Source organism: Hippopotamus amphibius, chromosome 1, assembly GCF_030028045.1.
Source record: "Hippopotamus amphibius kiboko isolate mHipAmp2 chromosome 1, mHipAmp2.hap2, whole genome shotgun sequence".
In the NCBI taxonomy this organism is placed as follows: Eukaryota; Metazoa; Chordata; class Mammalia; order Artiodactyla; family Hippopotamidae; genus Hippopotamus; species Hippopotamus amphibius.
This window is the reverse complement of record NC_080186.1, coordinates 68948195-68975572: the sequence shown is the minus strand read 5'-3', so window position 1 is coordinate 68975572 and position 27378 is coordinate 68948195. Positions and strand designations below refer to the sequence as shown.

The 27378-nt window shown below is 36.0% G+C and overlaps 1 protein-coding gene across 1 annotated transcript; it reads right to left on the bottom strand.

Moving 5' to 3' along the window:
- Positions 1 to 3951: 3951 nt before the first annotated feature.
- On the bottom strand, positions 3952 to 26364 carry ASB17 (ankyrin repeat and SOCS box containing 17). Its single transcript, XM_057701596.1, has 3 exons — positions 25838 to 26364; positions 6630 to 6909; positions 3952 to 4238 (listed from the first exon to the last, which is right to left on the bottom strand). Exons 1-3 carry the CDS (start codon positions 26236 to 26238, stop codon positions 4032 to 4034), a joined length of 888 nt encoding a protein of 295 aa, XP_057557579.1. The 5' UTR covers positions 26239 to 26364; the 3' UTR covers positions 3952 to 4031.
- Positions 26365 to 27378: the final 1014 nt, after the last annotated feature.

Sequence of the window (27378 nt, the reverse complement as noted above, 5' to 3'; positions counted from 1 at the left end):
TTATAGTTCTTTGTGGGTCAAGGGAGTTTAAAATGTAGTAAAGTATGTCAAGTGTTCAGGAAGGGAAGAGCATTTTATATAAGGATCAGCATATGTAAAAGGAATGATATGTGAAACAGTGAGCAGTTTGGTTTAGCTGAGAGATAGAGTGCATATGAAAGAGTGGCAAAAAGATAAAGTAGGTGCTTTACATCAGTTTCTCCTTTAAATGACTGAAGAGTTTTTAGTCTATTGCTAGAAAGTGGAAGAGGGGTGGTGGTGGTGGTAGTAGAGGAATAACATAATTAGATTTCTGTTTTAGAAAGATCATCTGAGTGGTGGTATAACTGATTTTGGAATGTGTGGTTGAAACCAAGGAGGCAAGATGGTTTAAGAAACTATTTCAGTAGTGCAGAAGAGAATGGATGATTAAGTGTAGAAACAGTGAGAATGGAACAGGTGTTTGTGTGTGTGTGTGTATAAAGGAAGAGAATGGAGAGGATGGAGTGGTTGGTGGAGGAGAGAAGACATTGATTTGAAAAATATTAAGGAGATTTAGTGCTCAATAGCCAGATTTAGTGATTCATGACTTACCTGATTTTTATGGATTGAATTGTGTCCCCTTGAAAAAGATAGTTAAGTCCTAACCCCCTGCACTTCAGAATGTGACCTTACTTGGGAATAGGATAATTTCAGATGTAATTAGTTAAGATGAGGTCATACTGGTGTAGGGTGGGGCCCTAATCCAATATGACTGCTGTCATTAAAAGATTGCCATGTGAAGACACAAAGACTCAGGGAGAATGCCATGTGAAGATAGAGGATTGGAGCGATACATCTACAAGCCAAGTAATGCCAAAGATTGCTGGAAAACCACCAGAAATGAAAGGATTCCTCTACAGTTTTCAGAGGGAGTGTGGTTCTATTAACACTTCAGTTTTGGACTTCAGGGCTCTAGAACTGTGACAATAAATGACTGTTGTTTTAGTGTACTTTGTTATGGCAGCCCTAGCAAATTAATACAGAAGGGAAAAGTTAAATATGTTTCTAGGTGGTGATGCTATCAACCATGTTGAGAAATATAGAAATAATAAGAATTCCAGTAGAAAGAAGAATTCCCTGGTGGTCCAGTTGTTAGGACTCGGCACTCTCACTTTTGGAGTGTGGGGGTCCTGGGTTCCATCCCTGGTCAGGGAACTAAAATCCTGCAAGGTGCACAGCGTGGCGCAGCCAAAAAACAAAAAAACCAAAAACAAAAAAAAAACAAGAAGAAGAAGATAGAAGTTCCAAAAATGTAGGTGCTGTTTGTTGCCCAGTCTCTAGCATAGGTATGAGCCATGTTCAGTAAAAGTGATGACTAGATAAAGTTCATTAAGCTCTTTTAGAGTGGATGGAAATTAGGGAATAAATGTAAAAAGATTTGCTAAAATATTTGCCAAGAAGAATCACTTCATCTGAATCACAATCTAGTGTTTCCTTATTAGCTAGATTAAGGATTTTTTTGTGTGTTTTTTTCGTGTGTGTATGTGTGTGTGTGTGTTTATTTCTTCATATTAACACATATTTTCAACTAAAATAATTATCTTATATGCTACTGGTAAAATATTCAAGTGTTAATACATTGTGTGTTGTTTGAACTTCCTATATACTTATTTATGAGCTTAAAATATGCTCAATCATAATTAAATGTAGTTTAAGTGTAATAAATAAGCATTTCTATAATTCAACCCTGTAATGCAATTAAGGGAATGAAAGTGGAAGGAGAGCAAAAGCAAGTGATCTAGTTATATTGTTACTTGGCTATTTCCATTCAGTTCTTCAAATCATACAATTGTTTTATCTTACTATAGGACCAAAATGAATACCCTTTTCTTATGAATTGTCAAAATTTTGATAGTCCCCAGATTGCAGACAGACAGTGAGGATGGATACTGTCTGCCATAATCTACTGAAATGGATCTAAATGCAGTGATTAACAGATTCTCATTGTCAAGGACTATGAAGTGTCTAAGATTTTTACCTTACTTGCAAACCAGCAGTTTAGCTTTCCATACTATCTTTTTGCTGTCAGAAGACAAAAGACTGGGTTGGAAACAAAGGACTTTATTACTAGTGGAACAGCATGCAGCATGAGCTTCTTGTTTGTGTTAGTTCCATGTACCCCTATCCTCTAAGATATGTAGTTGTCCAGGTAGATGTGCACACAGTGGATTGGTGTTATAGCTGAAGAACCCCAAGCTTGGGAAACTCCAGTCTTTTAAAATGAGCTTCAAGCAAACCTGCTTGACCATATGCCCAGAGGAAGACATTGCCTTTATTATAGTAGATATTGAGCAAACCTGCCCTGTGCTCAGAGGGAGCCACTGTCTCTATCTTCTAAGGCTGCTCACTATACAAACATCCTTAAAAAGATAGTCAAGAGAAAGGCAGTCAGTTCCTCTGCTCATAAGACGGGTGGAAACATGAGAGACCCGTGGAGAATTATCTTCCAGTTCTTATCTTTGTGTTGCAGCAGTTTGACCATGTGGTTATATAGAGAAGAGTCCAATACCCTAGATATTCAAAAAGCAAAGAGCTAAAAAAATTGTTGTAGAATACATTCTAATTTTTTAAGATAACAAGTTTATTTGTAATCAAAGAGTTGGCAGGTTTAACTGATAATATTTTCATTTTGATGTGATGTTGGGTCAAAATTGTTTCTTTTTTTTGTATTAAATGCATGTAATTTGGGGGTAGATGAAATGAGTAAAGTTGGTCAAAAGGTACAAACTTTCAGTTATAAATAAGTCCTGAGGATGTAATATACAGCATGGTGATTACAGTTAAAAATGTATTGTAGGACTTCCTAGGTGGTGCAGTGGTAAAGAATCCGCCTGCCAATGCAGGGGACACGGGTTTGAGCCCTACCCTGGGAAGATTCCACGTGCCATGGAGCAACTAAGCCCGTGCGGCCACAACTATTGAGCCTGTGTTCTAGAGCCCGTGAGCCACAACTGCTGAGCCCATGTGCCGCAACTGTTGAAGCCCATGCACCTAGAGCCTGTGCTCCACAACAAGAGAAGCCACTACAATGAGGAGCCTGTGCACCACAATGAAGAGTAGCCCCTGCTCGCAGCAACTAGAGAAAGCCCGTGTGCAGCAATGAAGACCCAACGCAGCCAATAAATAAATTTTAAAAAAATTATATAAAAAAATATTGTATATTTGAAAGTTGCTAACAGAGTAGATCTTGAGTTCTCATCACAAGAAAAAAAATTTGCAGCCATATGTGATGATGGGTGTTAACTAGACATTGTGGTGATTATTTCACAGGCTATAAATCTATTGAATCATTATGTTATATACCTGAAACTACTTTAATGTTATATGCAATTATATCTCATTAAAAAAATACTGCTGGACTAGTATTTAGAGGTATCACATACAAAAACACCCCAGCTCTATGTTGTAATTTAAGGCTAATTAGGTCCAAATGTAATCCATTTCTGTCACGCTACTCCCAACATTTTAGTTGACAAAGAATAATACAGTTCTTTACCTTGTATTACTTGTGACCATGGCTGCCACAGGATTATAAGCTCTTCTCTCAAGGAATGGATCATTTCTTAATTTCATTAATTATTCCCTACTACCAAGCACAGTGTTTTATTTGCAAAATAACTCAATAAACATTTGTTGTTATGAATATAAAATATAAAATAATATTTTCCTAACTTAAGACATACTAATAATAAGAGCTTTGCATTCAGAACATTAATATGACCAGATTTTTCACAAGTAACAAGAATGCTCTAAGGCCAAAAACAACTTTTAAAAACAGAATAAAAGTAAATCTAAAATATTTTAAAAATGCATATAATTTGTTCCACTGTATGGAGATAATGGGTAGGGCCGTATGTTGATTTGAAAGTGATTCATTTAGGGTGTCATATGAAAATACATTTTCTAATGGAATGTTCAATGCAGTAAAAATTTGTGTGAAGTTAATAGTTTATTAACTTCTAAACCATACAATAGTGAGCATCCTTAAAGAATGCAGGAAAAGACGTGCATTAGTTTTCTAAATTCAGGTAGTTCTGTAGACGAACAGGAATTAGAAGTGAAAATATTCCATTTGGGAGCATATTGTTGGTCAGTAGTTGAGCCCTGATGGTTATTCTGCAAAGATGTAATAGTTCACATGGATCTTTGTATCTTGTTGAAGGAATGTAGTCCAGCCAATTTGAAATAATTGGACGTCTTCCTAAACTTAGCTGCGTCTAAAGAAAAGGGGAATATTTTAATTTCGTAATATTAATCATTGGATTAGTCCAAATTATAAACATTTTAATTTTTTAATTTGAATTCACAAAATGTATCTTAAATTTATTTAACCCTTATAATATTTTTTCTGAAACATTTTCACCTGAGGCAAGAATTTTTACTTCCATTTTATTCTTAGAATCATATATAAAGTTTAATATGTCTAAGGACACAAAACACTAATTCTTACAACAGTGGATCTGTATGTTTTTAATTTTAGACAGATCATACACTTATGGTTTATTAGCTTCTCCTTCTAGAGTAGTGTTTCCAATTTGACCATAAACTGGAATTATCTAGGAGGCTTTAGAATATATTAATGCTGAGGTTCTACTCCAGAATTTCTGATTCAGTTGGTTTGGGGTTGGGCATAGACAACATAAATCCTAAAAGTTCCGCCAGGTGATTCCAACTATTGTAGAGTAAAACTACGTACTGCTGAATCACGAGAAGACCAAACAAGAGGCTCATACATATGAAGAAAACTTTTTAAGTTTTAGTTAAGGTACCCTTTTAAAGATTTAGTTCTAGAAGCCAAATGTTATTATTAAGCTGACTTAGAAGTAAAAGACATTGTTGTGTTATAGAGGAACTTCTCCAGGAAAACCTACACTCTACAGACTACATGACACTTTAACTCAAATGATATATATTTTTTCATTGTTTAATAAACAATTATTTAAAGAGTATCTTGTGTATATTCAGCACTGAGCTTGGTGCTTGGGATAATTGCTAGGCTATGTAAAATACAGTCTCTGCATTCACAGAACTGTGGTCTAGAAGTAAAGATACCTAAATGCATATTTACAATAAAACTGGCAAGTGTGGAAGTGAAAACCAGGGTAATTTAAAGTGTTCTTTAATCTGGTTTTTATGCCATCGTTCACCTTCTTGCTCAGCGCTACTTATTAAACTACAATTGATTGGAATCCAGCTTTAAGTTCTTTGCCATTCAGTCAGGTGATTTTGATCAACTCACTCTATCCTAGTACTTTTCTATTTTGAATGTACCTCAGGAATAGCATTCACGGAGCTGGTTGAGAATCGATATGTCCTATAATTGTGCAGGACTAACAATGTACAAGGAGAAGCAAATTACTGAAGATGCAAAAATTAAAAAAAATTTTTTTGTTTTAAAAATTGGTTGCCAAGGACTTCCTTGGTGGTCCAGTGGTTAAGACTCCGTGTCTCCACTGCAGGGGGCCCAGGTTTGATCCCTGGTTGGGGAACTAAGATTCCACATGCCAAGTGGCATGGCCAAAAACAACAAGAAAACAAACAAACAGAAAACAGCAACAAAAATTGGTTGCCAAAATAATTTGACCAATTTGCTTTCCTTACAGTTGACTCAGGCATGGTAGATTGATTTGCATTGTTGAGGCTTAAAAAAATTAAAGACCCAGCAGAATTATATTTCACAGGAATTTATTTCTGAAGTCACACCTTTAAAGATAAGGGGAACTGCTAGATTCCTTGGTAATTTGACTGGTTTAAATTTATAGGGGTAGCTTTCTTTGCCTTACTCAGGCTTTCTTTTTTTATTATTATTATTAATTTTTATTGGAGTGTAGTTGCTTTACAATGTTGTATTAGCGTCTACTGCAGAGCAAAATGAATTAGCCATACATATACATACATCCCCTCCATTTAGGACACTACAGTGCATTAAGTAGAGTTCCCTGTGCTATACAGTATGTTCCCATCAGTTGTCTATTTTAGACTTATTTCTTGATACTAATGGACTTGATACAATTTGATGCTGAAACTTGCAGTTCATTTTGACAGGATAAATGTGCCCTTCATATGACTGATTTTTTTTTTCTAAACCTTATCAAGGAGAAACTCTTCACATTTCTGAGGAGTAGATAGTTTCAACTGAGCAAATATTTAAAGCCTTTATATTTTCATGCTTAAAATTATTCTGGAATTTTGAAAAGGAAAATGTGTTTCTCGGTATGTGATTATATGTGGGGAGAAATGTAACTTTCATTTTAAAATATTCTATTGGAAAAGAGGTCTGTTAAAATTTTAATTTGTTCTGTTTTTAAGAGACAGAAATCCTATTAAATTTATTATGTAATTAGAATGTAATAATATATATCTACTTAATAACTACTAAAGCAAACTATATTAACTTAAAAATTATTTCATATTTAGAAGACAAAATTATGATATAAAAGATCTAATGTTGAAGATAATTAGAATTTTGCCTATTTTTAATTTATAAGCATATAATTAATTATTCACTGGATCAATAGATTAAAAATTAAATTCATTCTTGCCTCACAATTTTATCTTAAAATTGATCAATATTTGAGCCCAAACCCAAAGTACAATATTTTGCTTACCTCTATTTCCCTGATTGAAATGACTGAAAGCACTCTGGAACATAGCACTAAACATGTTTTGGCATCTTCCTGGATGTCTACCAATTCATGATCAACCATTATTCTCACTCTTGAAGGGTAGAGCAATATTGTTAACACAATGTTGATAGGGTTTTTTTCTCTTTCTAAGATTCCATATTGTAGGAGTATTTTTAAGATATTGGATTGTCTCGTCTGAGCTACGTAAAGTAGAGGTGTGATGCCACTTAATGGGCTTGGACAGTATACTGGTGTGAAAGTTCTGTGAATCAGACAAACAAGAAAAACCTCATTGAATATAGAATTAAGAAATGTGGTAAACACTTTATCTTAACAGTAAAGGGAAAAGAATAGTATTATCATAGATAGTAAATATCTTAAATAACATTAATGTAACTTTACCTTTATATATAATACGTTTAAAAAGAGTTTTCCACTCTGAATCTAGGCCAACCTGAGGGTTAAAAAGTAAGAAAACTATACTACACACTTAAATCCACTTTACACTTGCAAAAACAAACAAAAAGATTTACAATGTGTGGAAAGTGTTTACTTTTAGTAATAGCAATTCTGTTTCTCATTTGAGAGATCCATAGTGATTAGAACCAGTATTATAAAACTGATACAGCTCTGGAAAATCTAAAATGGAAAAAAGGGAAGTATTTTTTTATTTTGCTTCATTAATAGAACAGAAGTATGTGACCCTTTTGTTTTTGTTGTTCTTGATCATATATCAGGCTTGAGACTGAATTGAGTTTGAAAATTAGACTGAAAAGAAATAAATGCAACTGCCTTAATCCTATTTTTTCACTTTAATAACATTAGAGTTGGTATTTTCAGGTAGAAGAAATGTAAATTATGAGGGCCATGTGAGGTCCCTCAAGGACAAAATTTAATTTTCTTTCTTTAGTAGAGTTCTGAGAGTTCTTTGAAATCTTGTTTTTCCTGGAGTGCTGTATGATGGCTGGACTTGAAAATTTCTCCTCCCTTATGACAGAAAGGAAAATGTTATTTTTTCTAAGTGTGTATAGTTCTTGCAATTGTCTCATTTAGTAGACATTTATGTTGCTATTGAATTGGTCACTACATGTAAAGAGGACGTGGTAGAATCAGCCACAGGGGGTTTTGTATGAATTATCAAGCCTTGATCTGGCCAAGTAAACATGGCTTTTGGGACTAAAGAAAGGGAAACTTTATTCATGATCCTTGCCTCTGGAATGCTCTCAGTTGGTCTAATAAAATACTGATGTATTCTACAGAACAGCATACAAACTGTAAATACTAGTTTTGGACAATTATGCCTAGCAAGAAAAGCATTATTCAAAAAGAACTTTAGGATTTCAAATAATTAAGATGGGAGGCAACAGAATAATGCTGAAAACAATAGAGATTTAAAACCTAACTCTACCTGGGATAGTTATTGCCTGTAGGTTATCCTGGATCTAAGACTTGAAGGTCTTAGTAGGTGTTTTGCAATAAAAAGGTTGGAAAGAATGTTTCATTTACAAACATAAACCAATACTGGAATATTGTCATGCAAGAACTAGCTGTATAAAATGAATGTTTTGTATCAGATAAGTTCTCTGGTTGAAGTGTATTTGGGCCTAAAAACCTCCCCTATGGTGATTCTCTTGTAAGGAGCTGCAAAAAGTACAGTTTGAAAATTACTAGACCAACTAGTTTGTCTCCAAAGCTTCGCTGAGCTCTGAAATGCCAATTATTAAAAAAAAAAATAGTGTGGGTGCAGTGCAAAATAGCAATTTAGAAATTGAGGAGTAGGATTTTGTCATCACTCTGCCAGTGGTACTATATATATATACATTTAATTCTATATAAAATATATATACACTCTCTTCTAGAGTCATCTCCAGATCAATACTGTCCTTGAAGATCTCATCTTTTTCACAAATAACTTCCAACATGTAATCAAAATTGAACTTCTAAACTACATCTGTATTTTGGGGGGGGGGTACACCAAGTTCAATCATCTGTTTTTATACACATATCCCCATATTCCCTCCCTTCCTTGACTCCCCCCACCTCGAGTCCCCCCCCCCCGCCCCAGTCCTCTAAGGCATTGTCCATCCTCGAGTTGGACTCCCTTTGTTATACAACAACTTCCCACTGACTATCTATTTTACAGTTGGTAGTATATATATGTCTATGCTACTCTTTCTCTTCGACTCAGTTTCCCCTTCACCCCCCTCCCCCTCCCATACCTCGAGTTCTCCAGTCCATTCTCTGTATCTGCATCCTTGTTCTTGTCACTGAGTTCATCAGTGCCATTTTTAGATTCCGTATATGTGAGTTAGCATACAATATTTGTCCTTCTCTTTCTGACTTACTTCACTCTGTATGACAGATTGTAGTTCTATCCACCTCATTACATATAGATCCATCTCATCCCTTTTTATAGCTGAGTAATATTCCATTGTGTATATATGCCACATCTTCTGTATCCATTCATTTGTTGATGGGCATTTAGGTTGCTTCCATGTCCTGGCTATTGTAAAGAGTGCTGCAATAAACATTATGGTACATGTTTCTTTTGGGATTATGGTTTTCTTTGGGTATATGCCCAGTAGTGGGATTACTGGATCACATGGAAGTTCTATTTGTAGTTTTTTAAGGAACCTCCAAATTGTTTTCCATAGTGGCTGTACCAATTTACATTCCCACCAACAGTGCAGGAGAGTTCCCTTTTCTCCATACCCTCTCCAACATTTGTTGTTTCCAGACTTTGTGATGCTGGCCATTCTGATCGGTGTGAGGTGATACCTCATTGTGGCTTTGACTTGCATTTCTCTGATGATGAGTGATGTTGAGCATCTTTTCATATGTTTGTTGGCCATCTGTATGTCTTCTTTGGAGAAATGTCTATTTAGGTCTTCCGCGCAATTGTGGATTGGGTTATTTGCTTTTTTGGTATTAAGCTTCATGAGCTGCTTGTATATTTTGGAGGTTAATCCTTTGTCCATTGTTTCATAGGCAATTATTTTTTCCCATTCTGAGGGTTGCCTTTTAGTCTTGTTTATGGTTTCTTTTGCTGTGCAAAAGCTTTTAAGTTTCATGAGGTCCCATTTGTTTATTCTTGATTTTATTTCCATGATTCTAGGAGGTGGGTCAAAAAGGATGTTGCTTTCATGTATGTCATAGAGTGTTCTACCTATGTTTTCCTCTAGGATTTTTATAGTGTCTGGCCTTCCATGTAGGTCTTTAATCCATTTGGAGTTTATTTTTGTGTATGGTGTTAGGAATTGTTCTAATTTCATTCTTTTACATGTTGCTGTCCAATTTCCCCAGCACCACTTATTGAAGAGGCTGTCTTTTTTCCATTGTATACTCGTGCCTCCTTTGTCAAAGATAAGGTGCCCATATGTGTTTGGGCTTACTTCTGAGTTCTCTATTCTATTCCACTGATCTTCCTTTCTATTTTTGTGCCAGTACCATACTGTCTTGATCACTATGGCCTTGTAGTATAGTTTGAAGTCAGGAAGCCTGATTCCACCAACTCCATTTTTCCTTCTCAAGATTGCTTTGGCTATTCGGGGTCTTTTGCGTTTCCATACAAATCGTAAGATTTCTTGCTCTAGTTCTGTGAAAAATGCCATTGGTAATTTGATCGGGATTGCATTGAATCTGTAAATTGCTTTGGGTAGTACAGTCATTTTCACGATGTTGATTCTTCCAATCCAGGAACATGGTATGTCCCTCCATCTGTTTGTGTCGTCTTTGATTTCTTTCATCAATGTCTTAAAGTTTTCTGCATACAGATCTTTAGCCTCCTTAGGTAGGTTTATTCCTAGGTATTTTATTCTTTTTGTTGCAATGGTGAATGGGATTGTTTCCTTAATTTCTCTTTCTGCTATTCCGTTGTTAGTGTATAGGAATGCAAGAGATTTCTGTGCATTAATTTTGTATCCTGCTACTTTACTAAACTCATCAATGAGTGCTAGCAGTTTTCTGGTAGAGTCTTTAGGGTTTTCTATATATAACATCATGTCATCTGCAAAGAGTGACAATTTTACTTCTTCTTTTCCAATTTGGATTCCTTTGATTTCTTTTTCTTCTCTGATTGCTGTGGCTAAAACTTCCAAAACTATGTTGAATAACAGTGGTGAGAGTGGACACCCTTGTCTTGTTCCTGTTCTTAGAGGGAATTCTTCCAGTTTTTCCCCATTGAGAACGATGTTGGCTTTTGGTTTGTCATATATGGCTTTTATTATGTGGAGGTAATTTCCTTCTATGCCCATTTTCTGGAGAGCTTCTATCATAAATGGATGTTGAACTTTGTCAAAAGCTTTTTCTGCATCTATTGAAATGATCATATGGTTTTTATCCTTCAAGTTGTTGATATGATGTATCACGTTGATTGATTTGTGTATATTGAAGAATCCTTGCATCCCAGGGATAAACCCCACTTGATCATGGTGTATGATTTTTTTAATGTGCTGTTGGGTTCTGTTAGCTAGTATTTTGTTGAGGATTTTTGCATCTATATTCTTCAGTGATATTGGTCTGTAGTTTTCTTTTTTTGTGACATCTTTGCCTGGTTTTGGTATCAGGGTGATGGTAGCCTCGTAGAATGAGTTTGGGAGTGTTCCACCTTCTGCAATATTTTGGAAGAGTTTGAGAAGGATAGGTGTTAGCTCTTCTTGAAATGTTTGAAAGAATTCGCCCATGAACCCATCTGATCCTGGGCTTTTTGTGTTGGGAGATTTTTAATCACAGCCTCAATTTCCGTACTTGTGATTGGTCTGTTCATGGTTTCTATTTCTTCCTGGTTCAGTCTTGGAAGATTGTATTTTTCTAAGAATGTATCCATTTCTTCCAGGTTATCCAATTGATTGGCATATAGTTGCTTGTAGTAGTCTCTCATGATCTTTTGTATTTCTGAGGTGTCCGTTGTTACTTCTCCTTTTTCATTTCTCATTCTGTTGATTTGCATCTTCTCCCTTTTTTTCTTGATGAGTCTGGCTAATGGTTTATCAATTTTGTTAACCTTCTCAAAGAACCAGCTTTTAGTTTTATTTATTTTTGCTATGGTTTCCTTTCTTTCTTTTTCATTTATTTCTGCTCTGATCTTTATGATTTCTTTCATTCTGCTCACTTTGGGGTTTCTTTATTCTTCTTTCTCTAGTTGTTTTAGGTGTAAGGTTAGGTTGTTTATTCGATCATTTTCTTGTTTCTTAAGGTAGGACTGTATTGCTATAAACTTCCCTCTTAGAACTGCTTTTGCTGCGTCCCATAGGTTTTGGGTTGTTGTGTTTTCGTAGTCATTTGTTTCTAGATATTTTTTTATTTCCTCTTTGATTTCTTTAGTGATTCCTTGGTTGTTTAAGAGTGAATTGTTTAGCCTCCATGTGTTTGTCTTTTTTGCAATTTTTTTCCTGTAATTGATATCTTGTCTCATGGCGTTGTGGTCTGAGAAGATGCTTGATATGATTTCAATCTTCTTGAATTTGCTGAGGTTTGATTTGTGACCCAAGATGTGATCTAGCCTGGAAAATGTTCCGTGTGCACTTGAGAAGAAAGTGTAGTCTGTCGTTTTTGGATGGAATGTCTTATAAATATCAGTTAAGTCAAGAGGGTCTAATGTGTCATTTAAAGCTTGTGTGTCTTTATTTTCTGTTTGGATGATCTGTCCATTGATGTAAGTGGGGTGTTCAAGTCTCCCACTATTATTGTGTTACTGTTGATGTCCCCTTTTATAGCTCTTAGCATTTGCCTTATGTATTGAGGTGCTCCTATATTGGGGGCATAGATATTTACCATTGTGATATGTTCTTCTTGAATGGATCCCTTGATCATTATGTAGTGTCCTTCCTTGTCTCTTTTAATCATCTTTACTTTCAAGTCTAATTTGTCTGATATGAGTATTGCTACTCCAGCTTTCTTTTGACTTCCATTTGCATGGAATATCTTTTTCCATCCCTTTACTTTCAGTCTATATGTATCCCTTGGTCTGAAGTGGGTTTCTTGTAGGCAGCATATAGAAGGGTCTTGTTTTTGTATCCATTCAGCCAGTCTGTGTCTTTTGGTTGGAGCATTTAGTCCATTTACATTTAAGGTGATTATTGACATGTGTGTTCCAATGACCATTTTCTGAATTGTTTTGGGTTTGTATTTGTAGGTGTTTTCCTTTTCTTGTGTGTCCTACTTAGAGAAGTTCCTTTAGCACTTGTTGTAAGGCTGGTTTGGTGGTGCTGAATTCTCTTAACTTTTGCTTGTCTGGAAAGCTTTTGATTTCTCCCTCAAATCTGAATGAGATTCTTGCTGGGTAGAGTATTCTTGGCTGTAGGTTTCTCTCTTTCAGGACTTTCAGTATATCCTGCCATTCCCTTCTGGCCTGCAGAGTTTCTGTAGAAAGGTCAGCTGTTATCCTGATGGGTTTTCCCCTTATATGTTATTTGTTGCTTTTCTCTTGCTGCTTTTAATATTTTTTCTTTGTGTTTAATGGTTGTTAGTTTGATTAATATGTGTCTCAGTGTATTTCTCCTTGGGTTTATTCTGTATGGGACTCTCTGTGCTTCTTGGACTTGGTTCATTATTTCCTTTCCCATGTTGGGGAAGTTTTCCACTATAACCTCTTCAAATATTTTCTCAGACCCTTTCTTGTTTTCTTCTTCTTCTGGGATGCCTATAATTCGAATGTTGATATGCTTAATGTTATCACTGAGGTCTCTGAGACTGTCTTCTATTCTTTTTATTCTTTTTTCTTTTTCCTGCTCTGTGACGTTTATTTCCCCCATTCTATCTTCCAGCTCACTTATTCGTTCTTCTGCCTCAGTCATTCTGCTGGTTATAGCATGTAGAGTATTTTTAATTTCAGTTATCTTGTTATCCATTGCTGTTTGTTTGTTTTTCTGAGTTCTTATGAACTGTTTCTTGTACTTTCTCTATTTTGTTATTGAGATTTTGTATCATTTTTACTATCATTACTCTGAATTCTTTTTCAGGCATTTTTCCTATTTCCTCCTCATTTATATGGTCTTGTGGATTTTTTTCCTGCTCCTTTGCCTGCATGGTGTTTCTTTGTTTTCTCATGGTTGTCCAGACTTTTGGGGTTGCTTGTCCTGGCGATAGAGGTGTTTATAGAAGACTGTCCAAGCCTCAGACTAATGTCCAAGTATTGGATTAAACAAATATTAAGTCTAGGAAACACATACATGTATAAGACACACAATTACTGAATCCATTAGGACATAAGGCTCTAGAAAGACCTGACAGAACCCCAGTGTGCTATCAGATATTCAAAGAGAAACCCAACAGAAATTGACAACTGAAACAGAACAAATCAGAGACAAAAGCAAAAGCAAACAAACAAACAAATAACACCTTACACATACAAACATTAATCAAGGGAGATTTTGTAAGCTAGGATCAAATATAGAAAAGAGCCAGAGTACCACCAGAGAGAATGGAGATTCTCAGAATGTAATTAGACAACTGTACTAAGAACTAAGATAAAGACAAAAGCCTAATATTAAATATGAAGGCAGTGCATCATCTGGAGAATAGAGCAAGGAGTCTGAGCAGACCGATAGTGTTGCTTATAAGTATGTTAAGATAAAATAAACTTAAAAAGGCTGGAAGAAAGGGGAACAGAAGAGCGTAATGTGGTTGGAAATATGCAAATAAAAAGAAAGGAATAGCAATGTATAAAAGATAGGGATGAAAGGAAAGTATGAGAGATCTATTGTGCGTACTACCAAAAACTTAGCTAGATATAGAAGTATATAAAAAGGCAAAAAAAAAAAGAATAAAAAATATCATTAAAAAATTATGTTATAAAACTTATAGATCCCTTAGGGCTAAGATCGTATTTAATAAAGAAAAAAAAAAAAGAGAGAGAGAGAAAAAGAAAAAAAAAAATCCAGAACTGATCCCAGAATGGACCAGTTCAATAGGTATTGATACTACTATTTCTGTTTCCTTAGCGTCTCAGCTGTAAGTGTCCTTCTCCTCGCCTTGGGTTTTTTTTGCATTATTCTGTGACCAACAGAGGTTCCTTTATTGTTCATCTGTAAGCGTCGGTGTGTGGGGAGGGAGAGGGTACAATAGTGGCTCCTCCTGGGAGTGAGTGAGCAGTGGCGCACTGTTGTTTCAGTCGGGCTTGGAGGTGCCTGTTGCAGAGGGACGCTGGTGGCTCAGGCTTAAACAGAAAGTCTTAGAGTTGGGCCTCTCTCCGGGGTATTTTTTTTGTTGCTGTTGTTTTTTTTCTCTCGGCAGCCTCCCTGCTGGTGGCGTTGCAAGGGGTTTTAATCTAGCCCTGCCCGAGTGCCTGAGGGTGCTTGTTATCCCTGAGCACCTTAGTTGGCCGGCAGGGCGCCTCTCCACTGCCTGTTGCAGAGGCGCCGAAAGAGAGAGAGAGGCTATGTGCGCGGCTCCTCCCCCCACCCGTGAGCCTGCAGCCTCCAGCCGCCATCATGGCCAGGCAGCTCTCAGGGACGGGCACTCCTCTCCGCGGACCTCCTCCCTCCTGTCCTCTCGGTCCGTCACCCTACCGGCAACAATGTTTCTCACCCTGAACCAGCTCTCCGGTTCCCACGCGCCCGCTCCCGGACCCTCCATTCAGCCGCGGATCGACGTCTGGGTCCGGGAACGCTGAGCTGCGCTGCGGACCCTCCGTATGTTTCTCACTCCCTCCCGTCTGCCACAGCTCCACCGCTTCACCCTCTTTGAGCCTTCATAGATGCCTCCCTACCGGCTATGTCGGGCTCCCCGGGGTCCTTTCTGGTGTCCTAGGCCGTCTGCTGGTGTTCAGCTGGTTCTCTGTGGGAATTACTGCGTCCTTCCGTGCATTCCCAATGCATCTCTGGAGAGGGATGCACTCCACGTCCCTCTACTTTGCCGCCATCTTTCTACATCTGTATTCACTCTCCTGATTGTTGGCATACACTTTCCCAAACCACCACTGCATCCAGCTCTTTTACGTTTCCTTCATTTGTGTATATTCTTCCCTTCCATTTTCAATTCTGAGGCAAGTCTTGCTCATTATGTAAGACCCTGTCTAATAAACTCTTTGGGAAAGTCTTCTCTGATTGCCTGATGTTTCTCTTACTCCTCCTGGCACTTTGTACATAGCTCCATTAAACTCTTATCATTTTGGACAACTTGCTTAATGTCTCTAATCTTTCATTTTCTTATCTTCAAAATAAATGGGGGGACAAGATAACTATAAAATTTTAAGTTCCACAGGACAATACTTTTTGTCTGTTTAGTACACTATTATATTCCTAAATGCCTAGAACAATGTTTGGCCCATAGGAGATACTCAAAAATATGTTAATTGATTTTTTTTAACTGTTTTCCTGGAAAATATTATTAATTTTAAATTTATTCTCTAGCTTTTGGGCCTAATAAGTTTTTTTTAGTGAAGTGCAATCATTTAACATTTTCAAAAGCAATCTAATTTATTCATCTTGCTCTTAAGAAGATATTTGACTTAAGAGACTTATACCCGGAGATGAACTAAGGTCGACTAATCCATGACAGAGGAGGCACAGATATACAATGGAGAAAAGGCAGCCTCTGCAATAAATGGTGCTGGGAAAACTGGACAGCTACATGGAAAAGAATGACATTAGAACACTCCCTAACACCATACACAAAAATAAACTCAAAGTGGATTAAAGACCTAAATGTAAGGCCAGACACTATAAAACTCTCAGAGGAAAACATAGGAAGAACACTCTTTGATGGATATCAAAAGGAATGGATAAGGAAGATGTGGTACATACATACAATGGAATATTACTCAGCTGTAAAAAGCAATGAAACTGGGACATTTGTAGAGACATGGATGGACCTAGAGACTGTCATACAGAGTGAAGTGAGTCAGAAAGAGAAAAATAAATATTGTATATTAACACATATATGTGGATTATAGAAAAATGGTAGAGATCAACCGGTTTGCAAGGCAGAAATAGAGACACAGATGTAGAGAACAAACATGAGCACCACAGGGGAAAGCAGGGGTGGGGTGGTGTTGGGGTGGGATGAACTGGGAGATTGGGATTGCCATATATACATTACTAGTAAGAAAAAATATCAAATTGTACACTTTAAATATATGCAGTTTACTGTATGTCAATTATATCTCAATAAAATTCTTAAAAAAAAGTCTTTAAGTATGGGGATTTAGGGGACTTAGTGGACAAAAAATACTGTAAGTTGTCCTTGTTAAGATTTAGAGATATTAGTTGATTTTAAGATATTAATATTGATGTTACTGTAGAAGATATTTTGGACCAAAAATGTTGAAAACATAACTAAAGCTCAAGTAGGTTTAAAATGAGATTCAAAAGTCTAGTCTGTACCCAAATGACATATAATTAATCCTCATGTTTAAAGACCATGTTATTGTAAATCAAAATTTGCTTAATCTGTACTGACAGTTAATTATAACAGTACTTATATGGATGGAGTGAGGCAAGCAAAGCAAGAATCAGTTTTTAAATGTGAGGTTAATGAACTGAACCCTCTGTATCTGAAAACCTGTCATATATGCACTTATGAAATGGGACATAATATTTCCATATAGACATGCAGAGAATGATTCAGTTTTGTAGCTAATAATAATTATTTCTAAATTTTTTCCTAGTATTTCTCTTTTGGTTTCTAGCTTCCAATTCAATAGACATTTCTTCGTAATAATTTTATCTGTGATATTTGACACAGTTGACTTTCTTGAGATGTTTTCCCATTACTCAGTGGGACCGTTCTCTTCAAGGTATGCATCTACCTCTTTGACTATTCATTCTCAACCCTCTTTCACTGTTCCTCTTCCTCTGCCCTCAACATCTAAGTAAAGTAGATGTGGCCTTTTGACTAATTTTCATCTGGTTAATTGTTCTCAGGCAATTTCATCTATGACCATAACATGAACTACTGCCTATTAATTTATTCAACAAATACTAATTGAATGCATACATTATGCCAGGCACTCTTGGGTGCTTGAGAAATATGAGCCAACAAGACAAAGATGCCTGCTTTCTTGCTGATATAGTAGTGAGGTATAACAGACAATACAGAATGAACATAGCAAACAAGCCAATTTCATAATATGTTGGAAGGCTGGATATGTATTTTGGGAAAAAGAAAAAGTAGGGCAGGATAAATAGTATGGAAGTGCTGGGAAGGTACAATGAGGGCATTTTTCAATTTTATTTAATTTATTTTTTTAATTGAAGTGTAGTTGACATGCAATATTATATTAGTTTCCAGTATACAACATAGTGGTTTGATATTTATACACATTATGAATTGATCATCCCAATTAACCATATATCACCATACAAAGTTATTACAATATTATTGATTATATTCCATATGCTGTAAATTATATCCTCATGACTTATTTTATAAGTAAAAGTATGTACCTATGAATCTCCTTCACCTGTTTCTCCCAATTCCTTACCATCCCCTGCCCTGAAATCAACACTTCGTGCCTATGATTCTGTTTCCTTTTTGTTTTGTTTGTTCATTTGTTTTGTTTTTTAGATTCCATGTGTAAGTGAAATCATACAATATTTGTTTTTCTCTATCAGACTTATTTCACTTAGCATAGTACCCTCTACATCTGTTGATATTCTCACAAATAGCAAGATTTTATTCTTTTTTATGGCTGAGTAATAATACATTGTATATATGTAAATATACACAGACAGCGCTTCTTCCTCATCCATTCATCTGCTGATGGACACTTAGGTTGCTTCCATATCTTGGCTATTGTAAATAATGCTGCAATGAACATAGGGGTACATATATCTTTTTTAATTAGTATTTTCATTTTCCTTATATAAATACCAAGAAGTGGAATTGCTGGATCGTATGGTAACTCTATTTTTAATTTTTTGAGGAATCTACATACTGTGTCCATAGTGGCTGCACCAATTTGCATTCCCAACAGTGCACAAGAGCTCCCTTTTCACTAGCACTTATTGGTTGTCTTTTTGATAATAGATGTTCTGATGGGGGGAGGTGATATCTAATTGTGATTTTAATTTACAATTCCCTGATGATTAGTGATGTCAAGTGTCTTTTCACATGTCTATAGGCCATCTGTATATCTTCCTTGGGAAAATACGTAGGAATTTTGGACTTTCTATTCTTTTCCATTGATCTATGTGTCTGTTTTTGTGCCAGTACTATACAGTTTTGATACTATAGCTTTGTAGTATAGTTTGAAATTAGCAAGCATGATACCTCCAGCTTTGTTCTTCTTTGTCAAGATTACTTTGGCTGTTCATGGTCTTTCATGATACCATACAAATTTTAGAATTATTGGTTTCAGTTTGATGAGATATACCATTGTTATTCTGATAGGGATTGCATTGAATCTGTAGATTGCTTGGGGTAGTATGGACATTTTAACTATTAATTCTTTGAATCTATGAGCGTGGTATATCTTTCCATTTATTTCATCAATATCTTCTATTTCTTTCATCAATATCTTATAGTTTTAGAGTACAGGTCTTTCACCTCCTTGGTTAAGTTTATTCCGAGGTGTTTTATTCTTTTGATACAATTATAAATGGGATTGTTTTTTTTTATTTTATTTTTTAATTGAAGTATAGTTGCTGTACAATATTATATGTTACAGGTGTACAATTCAGTGATTCACAATTTTTAAAGTTTATGCTCCACTTATAGTTTTCTTAATTTCTCTTTCTGATAGTTACTGGTGTTTAGAAATGTAAAAGATTTCTTTACATTGATTTTGTATCCTGCAACTTTATTAGTTCTAATAGTTTTTTGGTGGAATCCTCAGAGTTTTCTCTATTTAGTATCATGTTATTTGCAAATAGTGACAGTTTTACTTTTTTCTTTCCAATTTTTCCAATTTTATCCTCTTTCTTGTCTGATTGCTGTGGCTAGGATTTGCAATACTATGTTGGATAAAAGTGGTGATAGTGGGCATCCCTGTCTTGTTCCTGATCTTAGAGGAAAAGCTTTCAGGTTTTCACCGTTGAATTAATGTTTATCATATATAGCCTTTATTATGTTGAGGTATATTCCCTCTATACCCACTTTGCTGAGTTTATATCATAAAGGGATGTTGAGTTTTGTCAAATATTTTTCTGCCTCTATTAAAATGATTATGTGGTGTTATTCTTTGTTTTGTTAATGTGGTGTGTCAGGTTGATTGATCTGTATATATTGAACCATTCTTGCATCCTTGGAATAAATTCTACTTGATCATGGTATGTGATCCTTTTAATGTATTGTTGAATTCGGCTTGTTAATATTTTGTTGAGGATGTTTGCATCTGTGTTTATCAGGGATAATGGCATGTAATTTTATTTTTTATTTTTATTTTTTGTTGTGCCTTTATCTGCTTTTGGTATCAGGGTAATGTTGGCCTCATAGAATGAGTTTGGGAGCATTCCTTCCTATTCAGTTTTTTGGATGGTTTGAGAAGGATTAAGTATTCTTTGAATGTTTGGTAGAATTCATTGAGATTGTCTGGTCCTGAACTTTTGGCATTTTCCAATTTTAAATAGGATAGTAGGAGAGGGCTCTACTGAAATGTGACTTTGGATAAAGAAGAAGGAGGTGAAGAAGTTAGCCATTTGGATATTTAAGAACCGTAAGGCAAGAAAGTGTTCCTGGGGTGGTGAAGGAAGAATAAGGGAACCTGTGTGGCTAAAAGAGTGAAAAGGGTGAGGAGTAGTAGGAAATGAGGACAGAGGTAATGGGATGTCACATCATGTAAAGCCATTGTAGATCACTGTAAGAATTTTATCCTTTAAATGGAAGGGAGGAGCCATTGGAGATTTTGAGTAAAAAAAGTAGCATGATCTCACCTTTATTGAGAATTTGTTGTGGGATAGAAGGAGAGAAATCACTTAGCTTGGGTGATAACAGTGGGGATGATCAAATTCTGTATCTTGTTTAAAGGTAGACTCAAAAGATGTCATGACAGATTAAGATGTGGAATGTAAAAGAGAGACATCAAGGATGACACTATATAATAGCCACCTACTGCAGCAGTCCCCAGCCTTTTTGGCACCAAGGACTGGTTTTGTGGAAGACAGTTTTTTCACAGACAGAGGGGTGGGTAGGATGGTTCAGGCATTAATGTGAGTGATGAGGGGGATGGTTCGGTGGTAATGCAAGTGATGGGGAGTGGCAGATGAAGCTTCGCTTGCTGATCTACCACTCACCTCCTGCTGTGTGGTCTGCTTCCTAACAGGCCACGGACTGGTACCAGTCTGCGGCCTGGGGGTTGGAGACCCTTGACCTACTGCACCTCTCTACCTGGATATCTCTTAGGCAGTGCAAACACATGTGTCCAAAACTGACTTTGTAGTCTCTTGTAATAATTTTGATAGATTTATAGCATGACCATTGTGGTAGACTGAATAATGGCCTCTCAACATAGCAAAAGGGATTTTGCAGATGTAATTAGGATAAGGATCTTGAGGTGGGAGATTATCCTGGTGGGGCCAGTATAATCACAAGAGCCCTTATAAGTGGTTGTCAGAGAATGATAGAAGCAGAGCTGGTGAAGGAGATTGGACTATAGTGTTGGCTTTGAAGACAGAAGAAGAGACCATGAACCAAGGAATGTAGGTGGCCTCTAGAAGCTAGCAAAGACAGCTGGAGCCTCTAGCTAGAGCCCTCTAGGGCTCTTCCGGAGAGCCTCCAGAAGAAACCCATCCTGTGACATTCTTGATTTTATCTCTTGTAGACTCATTTTGGACTTCTGACCTTCAGAACTATAAAGTAATAAATTTATGTTGTTTTAAGCCAATAAGTTTGTGGCAATTTGTTACAGCAGCAAAAGGAAACTAATACAGTCTCCACCCAGTCTCAAAATTTAGAAATCTGAAGATTAACTCTTTCTCTTTTATTTTCTACTTCTAATCATCTACTGTTATGTCTGGTTATTCTAGTTACTACTATCTCTTCTTTTCCCTATTGCTATTGTTTTAGTTTAAGTCCTCATTATAATTTACCTGGACAGTTGTGATATCAAAGGATCGCTAGGGATTGGGGGGCATGGTGGTAGAGCAGAATTAGTTCTTCCCCCAAAACTATTATAAGTACACATATAATCTTAGTTAGCACCCTGGGCATGCTATACAAATTCAGTTTCAAGCACCTCCTCTAACCACCTCCCTCTTTTCAGTTGCTTCCCTCAACGCTTCCTATATGGAAATTCTGGAGCTGCCATTATATCTGAAGTGTTTGAGCAGTCTACTAACTAGTTTCCCTAATTCTAGCTGCATCCTCCCTTCCTACAGTCTAGTCTTCAAATGAGAGCTGATGAATCTTTTCATACTACAAGTCTGACTTTCACTGATTGGTCATCACCCACAGTATAAATTTCAAATTCCTTAGTATGGCCTACAGAAGTCCTTCAAGGTTTCACTTTTTAGGCCTTATCTCTCACTGTTATCTGATTTCCATCTTACTATCTAGCAATTGCTGAATTGCCTGTAGTCACTGGATACAACATGTTTGTGTCTCTCTAGGCTTTAGTCAGCCTCTCTCTGCCTAGATTACATTTCTTCAAGGAAAGACAGGGAAAACTCCTTTTTATATTTTAAAAATTAATTTAAGACATTACCTCTTCTAAAGAGCATTCTTAGATACCTGCTCCTCCCCAACAGTGTTAACGGTGTCCTCTGTTCTTTCTACCTGTACATGCTTCTATTTTTGAACTTATAGTGTAATTATAATTTTTTATGGCTTACTTACTAGTCTGTGAGCTCTCCAAAATCAGGAAATATGTCTACTTTGTTTTTTATCCCCAACAAATAACACTGTGCCTGCTAATTAGAAAATGTTTAATAAATGATTACTGTTATTTTAACTGAATGATATCATCTCTCTTTAACCACTTATAGTCTGTCATACTGTGGCATTTATTTTTGCAGGTTCATTGTAAAAATGAACAAACGTAAGTTCCTTTCCCTTATTAATTCTGTCTCTTCTCCAAGGACCTATTTAGAAGCTCCATTATTGTATTAGGGAAACTATCGAACTGGCATATATACTACACAGGGGAAGGTGAACAACAAATGATGCTGCTTTAGAAATAAAGAACAACAGATAATAGGAAACAAAATATTATGGGGACATAAAGCTGTGTTCAAATATCTGAGAGGCTTTCACGTAGGAGAGAAAATGAGTAGACTTTGTGCTCTCTATCTCTGGGGGCAGAGCTGGAGAAATAGAGACAGAATTCAATGTACTATCAGGAAGAAGAATCTAACAAAGCTGTATAAAAATTCACTTTTTCATCCAACGTAATCTTGATTAACTGCTTGCTATGTATCTACATAGTATTAGATGCTGAAGATTCAATGTTGAAGAAGTAATCAAAGTTCCTCCTTTCATGGAGTTTACTTTTAGCAAGAGTAGACAGTGAGCAACCAATGTGTGGTTGGAATATAGTGTTCAAGGGGGAGAATGACATGAGATTAGATTTGGGAGATTGTATTTGGGGACAGATCATATGGGAGTTTTATAAAATGGGTATTGAATTTGAATTTTATTTCACCTGTAGTGGGAAAACTGGATAATTTTAAGCGTGGGTGGTATGACCTATTTTACATTTTTATAAGGTCACTCAGGCTTCTAGAGGGAAGAATGGAAGCTGGAAGACTTTTTAGGAGTCTATTGGAGTTGCCTAGACAAGAGGTAATGGTGGCTTCACCTAAGTTAGAAATGGAGGAGATGAAAAGTATAATTGTGATATGTTTAGAGATAAAATCAAAAAGATTTGCTGATGTGTTGTGAAGGAAAGAGAAGAATCAAGAATAAATCCTAGATTTCTGGCCTGAACAACAGAGGCTGTTAATCAAGTGCAGAATTCAGGGGAAAGAGCAAGTTGGCAGGGAGAGGGTGAATAAAATCAATATTCTGTTTTTGTTTTTATTTTTTTCTTTATTTGGTTGCATCAGGTCTTAGGTGCATCGGGGGGGTCCTTAGTTGCAGCTCACTGCCTCCTTAGTTGCAGCATGCAAACTCTTAGTTGAGACATGCATGTGGGATCTAGTTCCCTGACCAGGGATTGAACCCGGGCTCCTTGGATTCGGAGCGTGGAGTCTTAACCACTGTGCCACCAGGGAAGTCCCAATATTCTGTTTTGATTCTGTTAAATTTGAGATGCTCTATGGAGATGTTGAGCAGACAGCCTAATATAGGAGGAGTCTGGAGCTCAGAAGAGAGCTGGAGAAATAGAGATAAAGATTTGGGAGATAAAGATTTGGGAGTCACTGGCATATTGTAATATTTAAAGTCGTGGGACGAAGCTGAGACGAAGCAAGAGAGTAGCACAGACATATATATACTACCAACTGTAAAATAGATAGTCAGTGGGAAGTTGTTGTATAACAAAGGGAGTCCCACTAGAGGATGGAAGATGCCTTGGAGGACTGGGGCGGGGAGGGTGGAGGGTCTCGAGGTGGGGGGAGTCAAGGAAGGGAGGGAATACGGGGATATGTGTATAAAAACAGATGAGTGAACTTGGTGTACCCTCCCAAAAATAATAAATAAATAAATAAATAAATTTAAAAATAAATAAATAAACAAAATCAATTAATTAAAAAAAATAAAATAAAATCGTGGGACTGGGTAAAATCTTTGAGGGAAAGTGGATAGCTAGAAAAGAGAAGGGTCTCTGGCCAAGTAATATTTACCTCAGGAAATAGTTAACTCACTACTGCTGGAGTTGTTCAAGGAGAGGCCAGATGAGCAGCAGCCAGAGATGCACTATGGGAATCACTGCTGGGGAAGAGAGGTTAGGGGAGGTTTGCTAATGAATTCTTAGGTTTCATCTGAATTTAACTTTTGGGGACTCTGAAAGATGCTAAAGATATTTTGGTATGTAGAACTGGCCTCTAATGTGTTTTACCTTGTGAACGCATCTAAGTCAAACTGTATTAATCTTAAAACAATTTATTAAGACAGTTGTTAATAGTACTCTATCATGTCCCACCGTGTGTTTCTCTTTCTTTCATTTTCCTTTCTTTCCTTTCAGTTTTCCCCTCTTGCCCCCACCCCCATTAGTTTTGTTTGTTTGTTTTGTTTTGTTTTAATTTATCCTCTCTTCCTTTGTTTTACTCCATTTTTCTTTCCCATGGGCCCGCCAGGGATACATATAGACATTACTTAGCCCAGCTAGTGACACTCAGTGTTAGAAGCTGCTGATCTCTGCTATAGTTGCAAATATAATGGTCCTTAAAACAACCAAAAAGTACCATTTGGGGTTTTATTAATTGATATTGCAGACTTCAGCTCTCAGCTTTTGTACTTGGTTACCATTAAGGAAGGTAATCCACCGGTTCTCCATCACCACAATGATACACAATCAAGAAAACAACTCTGCTTCAGGCAGAATCTAAATTGGTTTAGTCTTAAAATGATCTTGTCTTGTTTTTCATTGCATATGTGGTTTTATCATCATGCCTAGTACAGTACCTCATACATAGTAAGTGATAAATACTTTGTTGAATGAATGAACAAATGCACATCTGTTCTAATCAAACTGATAGCTAAAGCCAAAAAGTAAATTGGAGTCAGTGAATACTAAGTAACTTTAAAATCTGTATTGCAGACAAAAAGAGGCCCTATTGGATATTATATTCTGATAAGATCCTCAGTAGTATTCATTAGCTAGACTGACATGTTCAGACAATGTGAAAACCTGATTCTATAACAGATTGAATCAGGTATTTGGCTTTCATTGGGTTCAATTCTGGAGAATTTGGCATCAAATTTATCAATGTTTAACATAAAATTAGGGAATTATTATGTTTAAAGAGTTATTACTAAGTGAATATGAGTGTATATCCTGAATTATACTTTGAAAGTCAATTTAGATATTTATAAATAAACATTGTCAGTATTCTCAGAAAGAAGAGATCACAGTATTACAAAAAACAATGCTTTGACTAGTTACAGAAATCTAAGTTGTCTAACATCGCCTTACCCTGAACACTAACATGTAAGCTTTATAGAGCAAACCACTGGTAATTTGTTGGTACATAATAATGTACATATAAGTAAAATTTTATTGAATAAATAATGAAGGAATGAACAAATGAATGAGCGATCAAGTCAAGATTCCTTATCCATATGTAGTCTCTATGCATATACATTTTAGAAAAAAAGTAGTAGCCTTCTAAAGAGAAATTTTCTCCTTATATGTTGAAAACATATGAGATTATTACCTCCATATCAGTGCCAGGTTACAACTTCTGTCTTGAACATAATCTTTTGTCTTCTTGAGGAGCAATTCCACAAAGTCAGGATTACCTTTTCTAGCGAAAACCCAGTACAGAATTGTATTCACACATATTTCAGTAAATTCAAGATTAAAATTTAGTTCAAAACGGTATCCTGATTTTTCCACAAATGCAATATAATCTGTGAGTAGTGTGTCAAACCCATCCAAGTCGACGTACCTCAGAATTTTTGCCAGTGTTCTGTAAATCCTGGGTTCATAACAGTGATATCCCCACTGACCCAAAAACTGCAAGGATGGTCTTTTAACAATTTTGTCAATGAGACTGCAGAATATATTGCTTCGTGGACAAGAAGTCTTATGACATAATTTAGAAGATTTACTCATTGCTGCTTAAGGCAACGATATAGAAATAAAAACACATGAAGTCATACTGTAATCCTTCGGTTACATGTTTTGATAATGTGGTAGGCTTTACTCCACAAACAGGAAGTGCCCTTTAAACTGTAGCCAGAAAAAAATATCATGTGAAATATTACATCAAGTACTGGATGAGATCACAATAGATGGAGATCTGTCATCAGCATAGGTCAGAAACTTGGGATATTATGTGTAACTGGTGACCTTTGAGAAAGACATAATGGACAGAAATGGCATGTGGGAGAGCTAAGATATAGTATTTTTAACTTTCTAAGAATTCAGTTCAAGCTAGTATGTATGTTTATCAAGTGCTAAAAGCACAGTCTATACATTAGACAGAATAGTATTAATAACCAGATTGATTATTCTTTTTGGGCTATCATGTAACAGAGATAATTGATAGAGTGAAAAAGTTCAAGTACTATTGTTCTCATGTTCTGCATGAGGACTGCATGTTCTCACTTAATCTTCATAGGCTATTTTCCCTATTTTATACTTGAGGAAACTAAGACTTAGATGGGTTAAGAGACCTGCCAATAGGCACTGTATTGATTCTCAGAAAAGATGTCACACAATATTAAACAAAATTTGGAAACTTTGTTTTAGAATTGTAAGTTTTATAGAGATTATTGCTCTCTATATTAGGCAGAATATGTAAGTAGGGGTGTTAAAAGTACTTCAGGCTTATTATGGCATCCTTGTCTCATTAAAATAAAGCAGAAATGTAAAGGTTATTTTATTATTGTTTAATAGTTAATGCCACCTTTCTGTTAAATTTAACAACCTTGGGTGTGTTTATTAGCAATTTTAAAGGTACTTAAGTGTTTTCTTTTTCCTTTTGCATATTTTTCTTTATGTAACATGAATGATGTCTCTAGAAAAGGGAAGTTATAACTTTAAGTTTACTATAATATACTTCCACTAATATTGCATTTTATAAAATCCAAATCTTCTTTTAGCATGAAAACCTAGTGAGTGTTGTGATCTTTCTAAAAACCAAGAATTTTGTTGTTTTCCTCTACATTGTTTTTCTTCTTTTCCCTACTTCAAAAAATGCATTTTTAATTGAACTATTTTTATTGATTTCTTAATAATACTATACATAAA

What these genes read in the sequence shown, in the direction of transcription:
- ASB17 (XM_057701596.1), bottom strand. Translation starts at nt 26,238, where the DNA reads ATGAGTAAATCTTCTAAATTATGTCATAAGACTTCTTGTCCACGAAGC. An exon ending in AACCTGGCACTGATATGGAG is followed by an intron (nt 6,910 to 25,837) that starts GTAATAATCTCA and finishes TCTGATTCACAG; the next exon opens with AACTTTCACACCAGTATACT. An exon ending in TTTCAATCAGGGAAATAGAG is followed by an intron (nt 4,239 to 6,629) that starts GTAAGCAAAATA and finishes CCTTTTCTTTAG; the next exon opens with ACGCAGCTAAGTTTAGGAAG.